The 16,969-nt window shown below is 41.2% G+C and overlaps 1 protein-coding gene across 4 annotated transcripts in view; it reads left to right on the top strand.

The window, feature by feature from the left end:
- RPGR (retinitis pigmentosa GTPase regulator) overlaps nt 1–15,514 on the top strand; it is a 69,348-nt gene extending 53,834 nt beyond the window's left edge. For 2 of the 4 annotated variants that reach the window (XM_053202232.1, XM_053202233.1), the window contains exon 18: nt 717–11,012. In XM_053202232.1, the coding sequence (XP_053058207.1) occupies nt 717–923 (207 nt within the window). In that variant the 3' untranslated portion in view covers nt 924–11,012. Of the gene's footprint in view, nt 1–716 lie in introns of all 4 variants that reach the window. The other 2 variants (XM_027054120.2, XM_027054115.2) reach the window with 2 other exon arrangements.
- The last annotated feature ends 1,455 nt before the right edge of the window (nt 15,515–16,969 follow it).

Raw genomic sequence — 16,969 nt, 5'->3', positions numbered from 1 at the left:
TGTCTGTGCCCTGTTGGCCACTCCCTTCTTGATACATTTTCCTCCCTGACTCCTGAGGTGCCTCTCTTTCCTGACTGTGTTCCTACAAAGCTCTGTCCCCAGTGCCGGCTCTTCTTCCTCCACCTGTGTCTCACATTTGGCTCTTCCTCAGTCTCTTTTCTTCTGTTCTCTTTTCTGCCTGCCTGCAATCCTGGGTTATGGCATCGACTTTCCTCTCTCCAGCTGTTGTGTGTGTTCTCCCTGTTCACGGCCCCTGACTCCCCCGAGTAGCAGACTCAGGTATCCAGCTGCCTGCTCAGGCCCCTGGGCCCCCAAAGCCATCATTCGGCAGCACCAGCGTTTTCCCAGAAGTTCCCATCTACAGGAATGGGGAAATCCTCCAGGATACCCTACTTTTCTTTTTTTTTTTTTTCTCTCGTCACAACAAAGTGAAATAACAAATCTGCTCTTTAAAGAAAAATGGTAATGTATTCCCAAGGCACTGACAGTGTTGAAAGCTAAACCCTGAAAGGTCTTATATTAGGGAAGGGGCATGATTGCCATTGGTAAAACAAGGTGCTGCTGGACACTAAGCATGTCCCTTTGTACATGTGACACCCTGTAAGGGTGTGATGAAACAATGTTCAGACTAGTTGAAAATTATCCCCCCTAAATCCTATTAAGTGGCTATTCACTTACTGAAATGAATTCTTTGTGTGTGTGGGTTTTTTTTCTAGATTTTCTTCTTTAAAAGGATGTCACTCACGAGTCAGAAAAGTATGCAGAGTAATAATGAGCCACTCTCAGAGATAAAACCAATAGGAGATCAAATAGCTTTTAAAAGCAATCAGAAAGATGCCAGCCAGAGCCACATGGGGCAAAATCATCAGGATACTTCACCCCCAAGTATGGCGAGAAGGTCAAAATCTTGTACGATACTATAAATATACATTTATGTCTCCGTGATCACCAAGCACATTGTAATTTATACTTGAAAACCATTCTGACTTCTGAAGGAAAGTTTCTGATAACAAACCCTTAAACATAGAAGTTAATGTTTTATTTTGAATGTTACGACCAGTTTTGCTGTTTATTTATGCTAGTATTTTTGACCAGCGATTTCAAAATATGTGTATCTCAAACTCTCCTTCAAGTTCTGTGGCCTTAACTGTTCAGTGTTGCGTAAAATATATATTTTTATATGTGAAATTTAAGATATTTCATAGTTTTTACTGAACAATTTCTTTATCATTTCATAAGGCAATATTTGCAATCTCATGACACTGTAACAGTTTTTAATGTATTTGCAATTTTTCAAAACTGAGTCAAAATTGTTTTTGATGAACACATTTTAATAAACTATATCTGGTCGGTTCCACTGTTTAAATGTGTGAATATCAATAAAATTAAGAGGTACTTGGAGTTCTCTATCAGTTGACAGAATGGGGGCCAAAAACAACCTGTTTAGTTTTCAAATACTGAGAGACACAAAATTCGTTTACCTCTGAGTAAAGAAAATATCAGCGCACCCATGTCAGCGGTACGTCTTTGTGGAGAAACTGTTGACATTTCTTTGCCTCCCACTCTTGTTCAGGGAGGGGATTTGGCACGGAGGCGTGGCAGACTGTGTGGTACGATCTGCAGCGTTTAACCTACCACAGATCACCACCGTGGCGGAACGAAACACGGCCAGGCTTGCTCACTTCAACCGTCTCCAGCATTGACCGTGATAAGTGCTGTTGACTCCCTCACACGGTGCTCTGCCACAAGGAGTAGGAAGGGGAAACTGTCGAGTCTGCTCCGATAGAAACGTGGCTGTCTTGCGCTCACAGATAGTATGCGTTTCATGGAGCAGACCGCTTTGTCTTGGCCATTCGGGCTTCTGACTGCAACATTTTATTCTTCGATCACAGTGACCGCTGCCCCAGTCGAAGACAGGAAAAGAAACTCCATTCTTGTGTTTCATGCAAAGGATCGTTGGTCTAGAGTAGATGTGATTTTGAAATGGTACAAAATGGTCTTCCGTGTAAATATTACAGTCAGGGCGATTCTGATTTTGCCGTTGCCGCTGTAGTGCTAGTATAGTATTGCAAACATCCTTTACCAAAATGTAAACTGTAGGAGCCTAGTGGAAATAAAGCACACAGATGGTACTGAGACATGCCGGTTGTGGCAGGCACAATTCAAAGATGGCCCCCCAGGTTCCCGTCGGCTGGTATAGTTGCCCTGAGTAATCCCTTCCCCGTGAGCATGGGCCGTGAATATGATGAAATACCACTCTATCGTTTAGGTTACATTCTGTGGAAGAGGTGAAAGATTTTGCAGTTGTAATTAAAATGCCTAAGCAGGTAACTTTAAGCGAAAGGGAAATGATCCTAGGTGGGTCTGACCTAATCAGGTGAGCCCTTTCAAAGAGGCACTACAGACGAGAGATGGAAGAAGTCAGAGCAATTGAGAGCAGTGGAGATGCGGGCATTGAAGAAGCAAACTGCATATTCCAGAGAGGACAGTGTGGTAGGGAATGGTGGGAAGCCTCGAGGATGTGAGGGCCTCCATCCCACAAGTGCAAGGCACTGAATTCTGCAAATAACTGGTGAGGCTGGAAGAGGAAACCAGTCCTTAGATTAGAGCATAGCTCTGGCTGACATCTCGACTGCAGCCTTGTGAGGCCCTGAGCGGAGGGCCCAGCTCAGCAGCACCCAGGCTCCTGACCCAGGAAGATTACGAGATAATAAATATATATAGTTTTAATCCACTAAGTTTACAGTAATTTGTTATGCAGCGATAGAAACTAATAGCACTTTTATTCTGGCAAAAAGCCTTCCACCATCAGAGCCAGCATGAGAGTTAATAGAGGCTGCTAACAAGACACAGGTCACTGTCTTAGGTAACATAATCGTGCAAGTGGTGTTTTGTCACCGTTGACACATTCTGTTGGTTAGAAGCAAGCCACAAGGTCCACTCGTACTCAGGATGAGGGCAGGGCACGAAGACCGGGAGGCAAGGGCTCTGCGTGATGGGGGCCATCTCAGAGCCTACCCACCATACCAGTCATTTGGCCGATTCTGGAAAAGGAGAACGGGTTGGGTTACAGACCAAAGAAAGGATTAAGTCAAAGCCCTTGGAAGAGGTGGACATGAGACCAGCATCAGGTCATGACAGCATCATGTCATCCCTGCTTTCTCAGATGTCTGCAAGAGTTCAGACTTTAATAAGGTGGTTGGTGCAGAATCGTCAACACCGAGAGTCCGTTTTAGTGTATAGGAGCAAATGCCTTTTCAAAAAGCTGCATCAAAACACCATACCAGTTGTCTGCCCCTGTAAATGCTTGTATTCTATTGATTTTCTAAATGTGATCTCATATCTGGCTTTTACTTTGAAGAAATAGTAACCGAGCACTTCCTATGGCCAGATATGATGCCACAAACTGAGAAAACATGGGCGTAGAAGGGAAAAGATGGGGAATGATTCTGCATTCTCACCTGGAGCTGTTTGGGCCATTTAGAAACCTAAGTTTCCTAACTGGATGGAAAGGAGATCAGTGGATGCTAAACTTAAACAAACAAAAAACAAAGCTAACATATTTGAGAACTCTTCAAAAGAAGCCAGAAGAGATCACTGATACAATTGAATAGAATGATCCATTTATACTAGTTTCAAAAACAAAAGGAATTCTATTTACCAATAACCTTAGCTTCATAGAAAGTGAAATGATTTATTTCAATCCCCAAACTGTTCATCTTCATTGTCTTTTCCATTCATCCCTTTTTCCTGTATATAAAAAATTTGCTTTGGACATTTTTAGTTTGTTTATTTATTTATTTTGAGAGGGGGAACAGAGAGAGAGAGAGGAGAGAGAGAAAATCCCGAGCAGGCTCCACACTGTCAGTGCAGAGCCTGACAGAGGGCTCCATCTCATAGACTGTGAGATCAGAACCTCAGTGGAGATGAAAAGTCAACCACTCAACTGACCGAGGCACCCAGGTGCCCCTGCTTTGGGTGTTTTCACTGACCTTTCTGGGACTTGAAAATAGAATCTGTTGACTTAACATTTAGGGGTTCACCGACCTTGTTCAGATCATTATGAACCAAATGTTGAATGGATATTAACTTCGAAAATGTCAGTAGTGGTAGAACTTTTTAGGCATCATAAAAGGGCATGCAAATCCATGTCAAAACGTTAAAAAGGAGAACTTGGGAGGCACTAAGGCCTTGCTATGCATGAAGAAACCGTACAGTTCTGGAAAGGTTCTTGTATTATTTTCCTAGGGCTTCCGTAACAAGGTGCCCCAAGCTGGGTGGCTTCAAACAATAGAGATTTATTGTCTCATAGTCCTGGAAGCCGGAAGTCTGAACTTAAGGTGTTTGCTGGGCCATGCTCCATCTGGAGGGAGCCTCTCTTGACTTCTGGTAGCCTCAGGTGTTGTCTTCTAGATACATCACTCCAACCCTTTGTCCTCGCACTGCATTGTCTCCCCATTGTCTTTGTTCTGTGCGTGCCCGTCTCTGTTTCCAATTTCCCCTTTTGGTAAGGACACTGGTCCTACTGGATTAGAGCTCACCCTACTGACCTCATTTTAACTTGATCATTTCTTTAAAGGCTCTTTTCCCAAATAATACCACATTGTGAGGGCTTAGGACTTCAATATCTTTTCCAGGAAACCATTCAACCCATAGCAAGACGTCAGGTTGAGAGCTACAGATCACACAAAACATCCTCAGTTGTTCATAGTCTCTACCCTCGTATATTCTTGCTATGACTTTTCCTCAAATGAAAAGACTTGCAAAATTCTGGATCTTTACTGATTAAGTATCTTCAGTGGAGGTGCTCTGTGATACTGAGATTTCTATCTCGTGTACCACCAGTTACAGCAAAGCAGGAATTGTCACGGGGTGTTATCTTTTCCAGGATCCCACACACGGTGGGCTTGTGTTAAATGTCAAATGGTTGTCAAATAAATTCTCACGTGTACAGACATAGAGTTTGGGTAAGGATCTGTTTCTTAGAAATTTGCGCACACACACCGTAAGTTTAATCTCAGTTTTTTTAAGTATTTGCCATATGGTTTATTGCAGTATAATGCTGCTGCCCATAGGCCATTATAAATCCGTAGAGGGAAAAGAAAGTCTTGCCATGAGCAGAGGAGAAACTCTTCCAACAGAAGTAGTGAACACGATCAGAAGCATCCATAAGAAAATGAGGCCAACTCAATCATCAGGGTTGGCCACAAGAATGAAGCCAAAGTTATTGTCACAGACCTCTACCTTCAGGGACCCAAGTGGCAATGGGGTTAGAGGTGAAAATCTGAATAATTACTGGGGGAGACAACCAGACTGATTACGTTATCATGCTCCTGAGTTTCAATTAAGCATTTTTCTGCCTGCTTTGATTTTGGGAGGCTACCAAGACTGAAGACATTTCCAGACTTATAAAATTTCCTTTTGCCAGCAGGGCACATGGTTTAAAGATTTTTCATCTGATAGTAGTTCTTGAAAAAGCTTAACAGTATCTTTTTTAGACAGAGCTTGAAGATGTGGCTTACTTTTTTACCTTGTAAGAGTAAGAAGTGAGTAAGTAAAAAGAGGAGACAAATCAAAAGGTTGGAAAGTCTTTATCTCAAGAGTGATAGGGAAATTTTATTGAATTAAACAAACAGTGCATTTAAACCAGGGGTCACGTAACTAAAGTATTTTCAAAGGCTAAACGGGTATGCATATTGGAGCTGTGGCTGCTCTCTTCTAGCTGGTAACTGCTGTTTCTCAAGACTGCGCCCAGTATTCCCCGATCCCCAGCGTTTTATTTTTTATCTTTTTTAATGTTTGTTTATTTTTGAGAGAGAAAGAGACAGAGAGTGTAGGTGGTGGAGGGGCAGAGAGAGAGGGAGACACAGAATCCGAAGCAGGCTCCAGGCTCTGAGCTGTCAGCACAGAGCCTGACGTGGGGCTCAAACCCATGAACCGTGAGATCGTGGCCCGGGCTGAAGTCAGGTGCTTAGCCGACTGAGCCATCCATGCGCCCCCGGTTCTCAGCATTTTGAAAAGAAGGTGGAAATCTGGGTTTTTATATGGATAACTCATTTGCGTGCATGTACATACATAAGTTAGGGAGAGCCAAGCCATCGCTGCAGGCCAAATTTGGCCCACAAGAAGCAATTTGTGACCTCCCTTCTGAACAAAGGATATAATTTTGGTAAGAGAAATTTGTTCACAAGGAAAATATGTTGAAAGAATTAATTGGGCCCTGGATTTATCTGAATTGTAATCTTCCCTAGTTTGATATCAGATTTTCAGCAGGAAAAGAGAGCTAAAGAATTACGAAGGGGCGCCTGGGTGGTTCAGCCAATTAAGCGTCTGACTTCGGCTCAGGTCATGATCTCACAGCTCATGGGTTCAAGCCCCACATCAGGCTCTGTGCTGACAGCTGGGAGCCTGGAGCCTGCTTTGGATTCTGTGTCTCTTTCTGTCTCTGCCCCTCCCCTGCTCAGGCTCTGTGTCTCTGTCTTTCAAAAGATAAATGTTAAAAAAAATTTTTTTTAAAGAATGAGAAGAGTGACCTACTAAGGTCAGTTTTTGGTTGCGTACCTATGTACATTTAGCCTTCTTAGGAGTATGGGATGTTGGGGGCATAATGTAGTATAAATATATTGAATACGATAAAATGAGATGTTTATATTGGAAGAAGCTGCATTAAAGAGACCACAGACTGACAGGCTTTTGGTAAATAGTTCCTCCAACAATTGTGACAGATGATACTCTGGTATAATGTCACTACACAATCCTAATTACTGAAAATGTCAGGAAATGTAATCCTTACCCTAAAATTATTTACTAAAACTACAGCAGGAAAAGTTACCTGTCCGAGCCAGGCTGCATTCCCAAATAGTTCCACCTGCTTCCACTTTCATGTGGCATGTATAACACAGGTCTATTACGATAGGTAAGATGTCTTAAGTAAGGTTAGCAGTGGACCAGAGAGCTGGACCTAATTTTAAGAAATGTGTAAAGTAATGGCGATACCTTTGTATTTATTTTTTTAAGTTTATTTATTTTGAGAGAGAGGAGAGTCCCACGCAGGCTCTGCACTGTCAGCTCAGAGCCCAATGTGGGGCTCAATCTTACGAACCGCAAGATTGTGACCTGAGCTGAAGTCGAGAGTCGAATGCTTTACCGACAGAGCCACCCAGGTGCCCCAATCCCTTTTTATTTTTACCTAAGAAAAGTCTTATCTGGGGGGACGCCTGGGTGGCCTAGTCAGTTAAGCGTCCATCTTAGGCTCAGGTCATGATCTCGCAGTTTGTGAGTTCGGGCCCGCGTCGGGCTCTGGGCTGACAGCTCGGGGCCTGGAGCCTGCTTTGAATTCTATGTCTCCCTTTCTCTCTGCCCCTCCCCCACTCACAATCTGTCTCTCTCAAAAATAAATAAATGTTAAAAAATTCTTAAAGAAAAGTCTTAGCTGGTTCAGTCAATGGTAAGCATCTGTCCTAAGGTGAAAAAAAATTTTTTATATTCTAGAAAACCTATTGAACTTCCTCACAATCAATCTTTACAAGTAATTTGTTTAGAATTGTCAAAATAGTAGTACGCTACTTTTTAAATTTTTACAGAACTTTCCCTGTGGGCATGAAGGTTATTATAACAAAAGTTTTCTAAGGAAAGTCTATCAGTTGCTTATAATCATTAAAATTCTGCGCATAGGAATGTTTCATTTCATTTGTTTGGATAATGTTTATTTTCCAGCTAGGCATCAGACTTATATTAGCTCCTTAATTATTATAATTATTTAATTTACTGCATATAGTAATTAAGAATTACAAAATTATGTAAAAGTGTAAACCAATTTGGGAAAACTTTTAAGCCTCAGATGGATCTTTGGTTGATTTTCCTCATTACTAGATACTGTACAACTTTAGAAGTTAAAGCTAGAGACTTTAAGTATGAAATCTGGTAACATTACCTCTTGTGTGTTTAAAAAAATTTATCGTGAGACATTTCAAATATGTAGAAAAGTAGGAAGATTAATATAATAAATGCCCACAAACCCCCATGTGGATTTAAGTCAATTACACTTTGCTTTTTGTTCCATGTTCTACCAGCACATCCTGATGTTCTAACGCTAAACACATCAGTATATATTTCTAAAAATGACATTTTTGTGCATATCTGCAATGCCAACATTTTCATTTAACACAGTTATCAATAATTTTCTAATATCACCTGTTTACTCCCCAATCTCTTCCTCAAATTTCCCGTGTTCTTCCCAAAATACCTTTTAGTAGCCGGTTCACTTGAATGGAGACTCAAACAAGGTCCATGCATTATATTAGGTTGTCTCTCAAGTCTCTCTTAATCTCACAGAGTTCCCTCATCATCATTTTTTCATGACACTAAGTTTTGACAAACTGGGACAGTTGTCTTATAAAATTATCCCAGGCTTTAAAGCAAGTCTGGGGGCATCTGGATGGCTCAGTCGGTTGAGTGTCTGACTTCAGCTCAGGTCACGATCTTGCAGTGCGTGAGTTCAAGCCCCGTGTCGGGCTCTGTGCTGACAACTCGGAGCCTGGAGCCTGCTTCGGATTCTGTGTCTCCCTCTCTCTCTGCCCCTCCCCTGCTCACGCTCTCTCTCCCTCTCTCTCAAAAAATAAGCATTAAAATTTTTGTTTGAACAAAGCAAGTCTGTAGTCTTCTGGTAATTCCTAGGAAGTGGCTCAAACCACCCAGGCGCTGGGAACAGATAGAAAAGTTGGTAAAATACATGTATTTGAAGAATTTGAAAGTATCAGAGTGCTATGAAGATAGTATGGGGCCAAAATTTGGGAGGAAGGAAGCCTGAATAGATGTGCCTGGCACATGAGGTTGCTTTTCAGCAAAAGGTATTAGTTGTTCCTAAATTCTAACATTTTCAAGGAATTCTTGATGGAGAGTTTTGAAGAAGATGGAGAATTTTGGTAGAAAATGGAAACTATTTTAAAAAGAACCAAATGTGTTGGGCTCTTCCCTGACAACATGGAGCCTGCTTGGGATTCTCTCTCTCCCTCCCTCTCTGCCCCCCCCCCCCCCTTGCTCACTTGCTCTCTCTCTCTCAAAATAAATATTTTTTTTAAAAAAATAACTGAATGTGAATTTTAGAACTAAATACAAGCAGTGAAATTAAGACATTATTAAATGGGCCTAATAGATGGACAGAAAAAAAAATGGTAAACTGAAAGCTAGGCCAGAAGGAAATATTCAGACTGGAGCACAAAGAGACAAAAGGATGCAAAATATACAAGAGTCGTTGAGACATTTGTGGTGCTGTGAAAAGGTTGAATACATGTGTATTTGGAATCCCAAAAGGAAAAGAGAAAATAGAATGGAAGTACTATTTAAAGAAATCATTTCTGAGAACTTTTCAAAACCAAAAATTAGCCCCCAAATTCAAGAAGCACTACAAACCTCAAGCAGGGAAAATATAAACCCACACCAGTGCACTTCATAGAAAACCTTATAACACTTACAATAGAGTATGGCTCCTATCTTTTATGCTACTTGACAACTTTTAAGCCCACCTCACCCTCTTTCCCTTCTGCCCCACATCTGGGCAAGCTGATAAGAAGGCCCAGGTGTTGGGGCACCTGGGTGACTCAGTCGGTTGAGCCTCAGGCTTCGGTTCAGGTCATGATCTCACAGTTTGTGAGTTCGAGCTCCGTGTCGGGCTCTGTGCTGACAGCTCAAAGCCTGGGGCCTGCTTCCGGTTCTGTGTCTCCCTCTCCCTCTGCCCCTGCCCTGCTTGCGCTCTGTCTCTCTCTCAAAATAAGTAAACATTTAAAAAAATTAAAAAAAGAAGGCCCAGGTGTTGGGGCACCTGGCTGGCTTAGTCACTAGAGCGTGTGACTCTTCATCTCGGGGTTGTGGGTTCGAACCCCACGTTGAGTGTAGAGATTACTTAAAAATAAAATCTTTTTTTTTTTTTTTTTTTTGTAAAGAAAGCTCAGGTGCTCTCTTCTTTGGCATCAGACCAAAGTTCAAACCTTGGCCTATAGGTGGGAACCCTTAGTCCAGCCCCGTTCCCTGACCACCACAAAAATCCCAAGCCATTCTTCTTTCCTTGCTTTCTCAAACCATTCTCAGACCAGCTCGGGAAGCCCACCCTGCTCTCCCCAGTGAGCCTCATCGTGTGTGTAGCAAAGCTTTCCTACTTTTTGGGTATGTGTGTGGCCTCATCGGTTTCATTATCAGAAGTAGATCTTCTTTCTGTCAAGAGTTCATTTCACCCAGAGTACGACTATGCAGGTGATCAGCAAGAATGTTACATTAGCTCAAAAGGAACACTTAGCACTTAATAACTGACTTGTCAACAGAAACAATGAAATCTGGAGGATAATATGATCTTTTCTTAATATGCTGAAGGAAAACAACTGTCAAGTTAGAATTCCACGTCCAGAGAAAATTTGCTTCAGAAATGTAGGTGAATAAAGGCATTTTAAGACAAAAAGTGATACTCGTCAGGTTTTTGTTCCCTAAGGCGGTAGTTCTCGACTAGGGGGACAATATTTGGAGACATTTTTTTTACCTGTCACAAGGAGGGCAGGGAGGTGGGGGGTGGGGGTGCTGCTGGCATCTAGTGGGTAGAAGCCAGGGATGCTGCTGACCATCCTATAGTGCACAGGACGGCCCCTCCCAAATGAACTACGCATCCCAAAATGTCACCAGTACTGAAGTTGAGAAACATGGCCCTCGAGAGGGGAAAATTTAGGATGACGCAGACACCAATACACAAATGCTTTAATAGTAGTTCTCTTCACAATCTCCCAAACCTGGAAACCATCCGCTATCTTCCATGGTGAGTGGAAGCAAAGAGTAGTAGGTCCCTAAGATGGAATACTACTCCGCATTAAAGAGAAACTGTTGATAGATGCCAGTGACATGAATCACAAAAGCATTATGCTGAGTGAAAGAAACCAGTCTCACCAGGTCACCTGTATATGATTTTATTTCTATGGCGTTCTCGAAACGTCCGGGGAACAGTTGGATGGTTGCGAGGGTTTTGGGGGAGGGGAGGGGAGGGTGTGGCTACAAAAGGGTAGTTAGTGTACGGTAAATTTTTGTTGGAGAGATGAACTGTTCTGTATGCTGATTTGGGTAGTGTTACCTGAAAAGATAGTTGTGTAAAATTCATAGAACTGTACATCTAAAAGTCAATTTTGTTAGATGTTAATATTTTTTAATCAAAATATACTTTGAAGAACTCAATTCAGTCAAATTATATGTTCCCCAAACCATGAGGCTTGACAATCTAGCTTAATCTGAAGGTAAGATATGTCTTATTTTAGAGTAACGCCTCATTGCCAAGGGTATATGTAAAACACAGGGAAGTTTTTAAAAATAATAACTGCCTGTGCCTTAACCTGGTTCTGATTCACTAGCTCAAGACCAGGGCCTGGATATGCCTTTAAAAATAACTCCATAGGCAATAGTGATACATCAAGTGGAGACTAACTGATCAGAACTGGCCAATTACCCTAAAACTTAAGAATGTTATTTCTCACAAGCGAACTGTGAGATCATTAGACATCAGATATTTCTACCTTGTCTTCTATTAAAGATCCTCGTTGCATGAATCTATGTAGTTTAATTGCTGTAACAAATGCTAAATCTAAATGGTTTAATAACCAATAAGTGTTTATTTCTTGGTCATGTCAAAATATACCAAGGGTCAGCGGATGGCCTTGCTTCACACAGTAAGTCAGGGACCTTTGGCTGTTATCACTTGGTGGCTTTGGTATCACCTTTGTGCCTTGGCATCCTCCAGGCCTGGAAGTTGTACATATCCCTTCTGCCTACATTCCATTGCCATTCAATGGTATGGGCCCAACTTCAAGGTAGATTGGAAATGGAGGCTAACTGTGATCCCAGGAAAACAAGAAAGCTGCCACGGTTGAATACGTTTACTGTATATGCCAGTGGAGGGCATATCCACGTGCGTTTACAGTTACCTGAGTGAAGGACCGTGGAATATTTTATACTTTTTATGGACTAAAACTCATTTTGAAGACAGTTAAATCCGCATAAAACAGTCACGTTGCGAAAGCACGACTGTGAGTTCCTAGGAATACTAGAAAATACATAATGGAATTTAACCAAATCCCAAATTCCCCTTTGCCGATCTGAGTACATACTAGCTTCAGATATAATGACATGACTTGGCTTTTCCAACTCCTTCGAGCCTTACACAAAGGTACGAACTCTCCCTGCTTGCTTTTGATCACAAGGACCTGCTGACATCAGCCCTGATTGTGTCCCTTGTACTCCAGCAAATGGGCACGTCTTCTAGGTTTTGTCAGCTCTGTTCTCCAGGATATTCAGTGAAGATCCACACAGATGTTTCCCCCCTTCCTACCACCCACACAGACTGTGGCGTGCGCTTGAAAAAAAAGATGCTCGTTACACATTCATTCTTGCAGTATATGAAAATATCCTTAACCATAACATATGCACCCTGTATCTTAGCACGTATGATATACTGGATATGGTCAGTGTGATGTCATCATAGAAGTGCTCCAAGAACACACATGGAATATCCCATATCTCCTTCACTTTCCATTTAAGTGCTCAAAAAAATGATTCTTTGGGTTGTGTGATAGAGACGCCAGCGACATTTGTATGTGTGGGAAGACATGGAAAAAGGAGGAAATGGAAGAATAGGAATTGTCTATGATCTACAGAAAGAGGAATTTATCCCGTTTTCTTAGAAGTTCCCAAATATCAAACAATACACCTTGTCTGTTCCCTGTGTTTGTAACAGACGCATTTGCATTGATTTTCAAAGGATTTTCATGCCTCCTCCTTCCTGAAAAGCTGAATGGGGTAACATAATTGGACAGTGTTTTTCCTATCTTTCATAATCAGTAGTAAAGGGATTACTCCATGCACGAATACATCCAAGTAAGTGTTTTCAGGAGTCAGGAGAGAGAGTACTCCAAAAGACCACACCCCAGTCTTCAGCATGAGGCCAATGTCAGAACTACATCGTAGGGTTATGACTTCTTAGTGGCAGGATTTCGTATTTAGAAAACCAGAACAATTTATTTTCATTAAGGGTTGAAATGTAAGACCTAGGGCTCAGGGTGCAGGTGAAGCGATAAGAAAAGGAGTAAGATACATGCATAAACTGATAAAATTGTTGTCAGACTAGGAGGCAGATCTGTGTCACTTGTTCCTTAAAATTCTCCACGTGGTAGATTTTACATCCTCATAAGGAGCCAAGCAGAGTACCTATCTCAGGGTTGGTGTCCAATACTAAGGGGAATAATCATGAAAGAGAAAATTGAGAGGTTGGAAGAAATGTGACATTTCACCAACCATAGGAGACCTTAAAAAGAGGCCTTGAAGGGATTGAAGTGGCCAAGATTGAAAGAGAAATGAAACCCAAATAATACAGAGAAACATGGACCTTCCCTCTGAACTTGGATTGGAGCATAGCTCAAAAAGCTGAAGCAACTTGGTTTCGTAATACAAATACACTTTCCTTTAAGCAACTGCCTACCGTGTCCAAGTTTCTTAAAGTAATATAAATGATTTTACCAATGATCAAATAGCCTGCCAAATCCTCTAAATCTTAGGGTAAAAATCTGACCTCCCAAAATCTACTGCAGGGAGAGTTCTTACATTTGTGTAAGGCTCGATGGAGTTGGAAAATGGCTTCCGTATTTATTTTTAAACGAAGGGGAGCTATTTGCTCACAGCTTGGTGTAGCAAGAGAGTCAGCCATGGCCACTCGCATTTGGCAGACACAGATAGGTAAGAAGTGGAAAAGCTTGATGGTGAAAAAAAATGGAAGGCTTCAGGTATGCTCTAATTAGAAGTTGGTGGCATGGGAAAGCCCTGGGTAGGCTAACAAGAAGTGGGGCATCCTAGCGGTTGTGTTGAAGAGCGTATTTGGCTTTCTCTGCTTAGCCCTGAGTTGGAAAGGGCAATGATAGGGAAGTTGGTAAGTCCTAACCATTTTTTTTATTTTTAAACTTGAGTATAGTTGACATACAGTGTTCCACTGGTTTCAAGTGTCCCCCATACCGATCCTACTTCTCTGTATCTTTTGCTTTGCTCAGCACGAGTGTAGCTGCCATCTGTCACCATACACGCTATTTCGCTATCATTGGCTATATTCCCTATGCTGTGCTTTATGTTCCCATGGCTTATTCGTTCCATAACTGGAAGCCCGGATCTCCCACTCCCCATCACCCATTTTGTGCCTTCTCCCACCCCCTCCCCTCTGGCAACCATCAGTTTGCTCTCTGCATTTATAGGTCCGATTCTGCTTTTTATTTATTTGTTTATTCATTTGTTTCGTTTTGTTTAGATTCCAAATATGGGTGAAATGACGTGGTATTTGTCTTTCTCTATCTGAATTATTTCACTTAGCATAATACCCACTAGGTCCATCCATGTTGTTGCAAATGGCACAATCTCATCTTTTTTACAGCTGAGTAATATTCCACTGTGTATACGTGCCACATCTTCCTTATCCATTTGTCTATCAGTGGACACTTAGGTTGCTTCCATATCTTGGCTATTATTAATAGTGCTGCTATAAACATAGGGGTGCATGTATCTTTTCAAATTAGTGTTTTTGCTTTCTGCGGCTAAATACCCAGGAGTAGAATCATTGGGTCATATGGTATCTCATGTTTAATTTTTGAGGAACCTCCACACTGTCTTCCAGAGTGGCTGCACCAGTTTGCATTCCCACCACCAGTGCAAGAGGGTTCCCCTTCCTCCACATCCTTGCCATCACTTACTACTGCTTGTGTTTTTGATTCTACCATTCTGATGTGCGAGATAATATCTCCTTGTGGTTTTGATGTGCATTTCCCTGATGATGAGTGATGTTGAGCACCTTTTCCTGTGTCAGTTGGCCATCTGGATGACTTCTCTGGAGAAATGTCTATTCAGGTCTTCGGCCCATTTTAAAATTAGATTATTTGTTTTTTGGTGTTGAGTTGTAGGAGTTCTTTATATATTTTGGATATTAATCCCTTATCAAATATATAATTTGTAAATATCTTCTCCCATTCAGTAGGCTGATTTTTCATTTTATTGACGATTTCTTTCACTGTATAAAAGCTTTTTATTTTGATGTAGTTCCAATAATTTATTTTTGCTTTTGTTTCCCTTGTTTTAGGAGACATACCTAGAAAAATGTTGTTACAGCCAATGTTGGAGACATTGCTTGTGTTCTTGTGTAGGATTTTTATGGTTTCAGGTCTCACATTTTGGTCTTCAATTCATTTTGAGTTTATTTTTATGTATGGTGTTAGAAAATGGTCCAGTTTCGTTCTTTTGCATCTAGCTATCCAGTTTTCCCAGCGCTGTTTGGTGAATACACTGTCTTTTCCCTACTGTATAGTCTTGCCTCCTTTTTATAGATTAATTGACCATATAAGAAAATTGTGTTTCTATTTCAACAATTATTTACCACCTCAAAATATTTTCAGGAAAAAAGCAGTAGAAATATAAATAACAACATTTGACAATAATTTTCTCTGCCTTTAAAAAATACTCTTTGTCTCAGTAGGAAGGCTAAAAATTTATCCTCTACAACTGCCAAAAAAAGAGAGCTGAAAGCAATTGACCAAAGTGATATTTTAAACAGCTTTGTTACATTTTTCATTTCCGTTATTGTACTTTTCAGCTCTAGAATTTTCATTTGGTTTTTATGATTTTTTTTCTATGTTGAGATTCCCTGTTTGTTAACTCATTATTAACATTCTTTTAATTTGTCAAGCATAGTTTCCTTCAATTCCTTGAACAAATTTATAACACTCGCTAAAGTGTTTGAAGACATTCTCTGCTAAATCCAACATCTGGGTCCACTCAGAGTCAGTCTCTATTGACTACTTTTTTCCTGAGTGTGGGTTACTTTGCAAAATCTTTGTATGTCTAGTAAATTTTGGTTTAAAAGTAGACATTTCAGGTAATATTTTATATGTTATAATAACTCTGGATTATTTTATTTCTCTGAGTGTTTCTTTGTCTGGTTGCTTTGTTTGTTCGGTGTTTAGTAACTTGTCTGAATTTAAACCGCAGGATCTGTCTTTACCTCCCCACAACCCCCACCTTCCCACCTTAGTCCCAGTATGCAGCTGGTAACATCTTTGTTCAGAGTTTTACGTCTTATTTTTACATTTTAGCCCAACTTTCTAAAGGTTAACTCTGGGTCTGAGTAGCTTAGTGTCTAGCCAATTAATTTGGCTTAAGTTGTGTTCTAACAACTGAACTCATAACACTTCCACCCTTTGCTGAGTGAACTGTGCATGGTTAAGGAATGCATTCAAAGCTGTAGCCAGTTGTCATGTTTCCCTTGGCTTCCACTTTTCTCCAGGATCATTTGGCCCTCCCCAATGTTTTTTTAGTTTGGAAGTCCACGGAGGGGGTATGGAGAATCTATCTCAGCATTCCTGTGTTTCTCTGATTTCCTGGGTCTCCCCATTAAATAACTGGCTATCGTCAAAATTCACTTCAAACCAGGACCTCAGCCTTGGGCTAGCAAAGCTGGGATTTTCCCCATCTGTTACAGACCAAGTCCATCACTTCTTACTGGCAAATCTGTGCCTCTTCATCCTTTTCCCTTTTTTCTTCCCAGGTATTACCCCCAATAAATCTCTTGCACATTTAATTCCATATTGGCATCTGCTTTTCAGAGGACCTAAATGGACACAGTAGGTGGCAGAGTTAAAAGGGCCATCCACTTTGCAGTTTTCATTGATGAGGTATTTAAACTAGAATTGGATGATCTGGACTCATCCTCATTCGTAAAACTGAGACTGCTCTGGAACCAGTATCTGATCTCTGGCCAGGTCTACTGGCTTAAATCAAAGATACTGCTCAGTGCTTGAAGGAAAGGGTGGGGGGTAAAATTCTTCCTGTGGGAAGGGCTGAAGCAATCATATGGGGGGGGGGGCATTCAATGGCCATGTGAATTTAATCAGTTGTCACCAGCCTGAGGTAGGAAAGC

This window comes from Acinonyx jubatus, chromosome X (assembly GCF_027475565.1).
Source record: "Acinonyx jubatus isolate Ajub_Pintada_27869175 chromosome X, VMU_Ajub_asm_v1.0, whole genome shotgun sequence".
NCBI lineage: Eukaryota > Metazoa > Chordata > Mammalia > Carnivora > Felidae > Acinonyx > Acinonyx jubatus.
The sequence above is the reverse complement of the archived record's forward strand: the minus strand, read 5'-3'. Positions and strand labels throughout refer to the sequence as shown.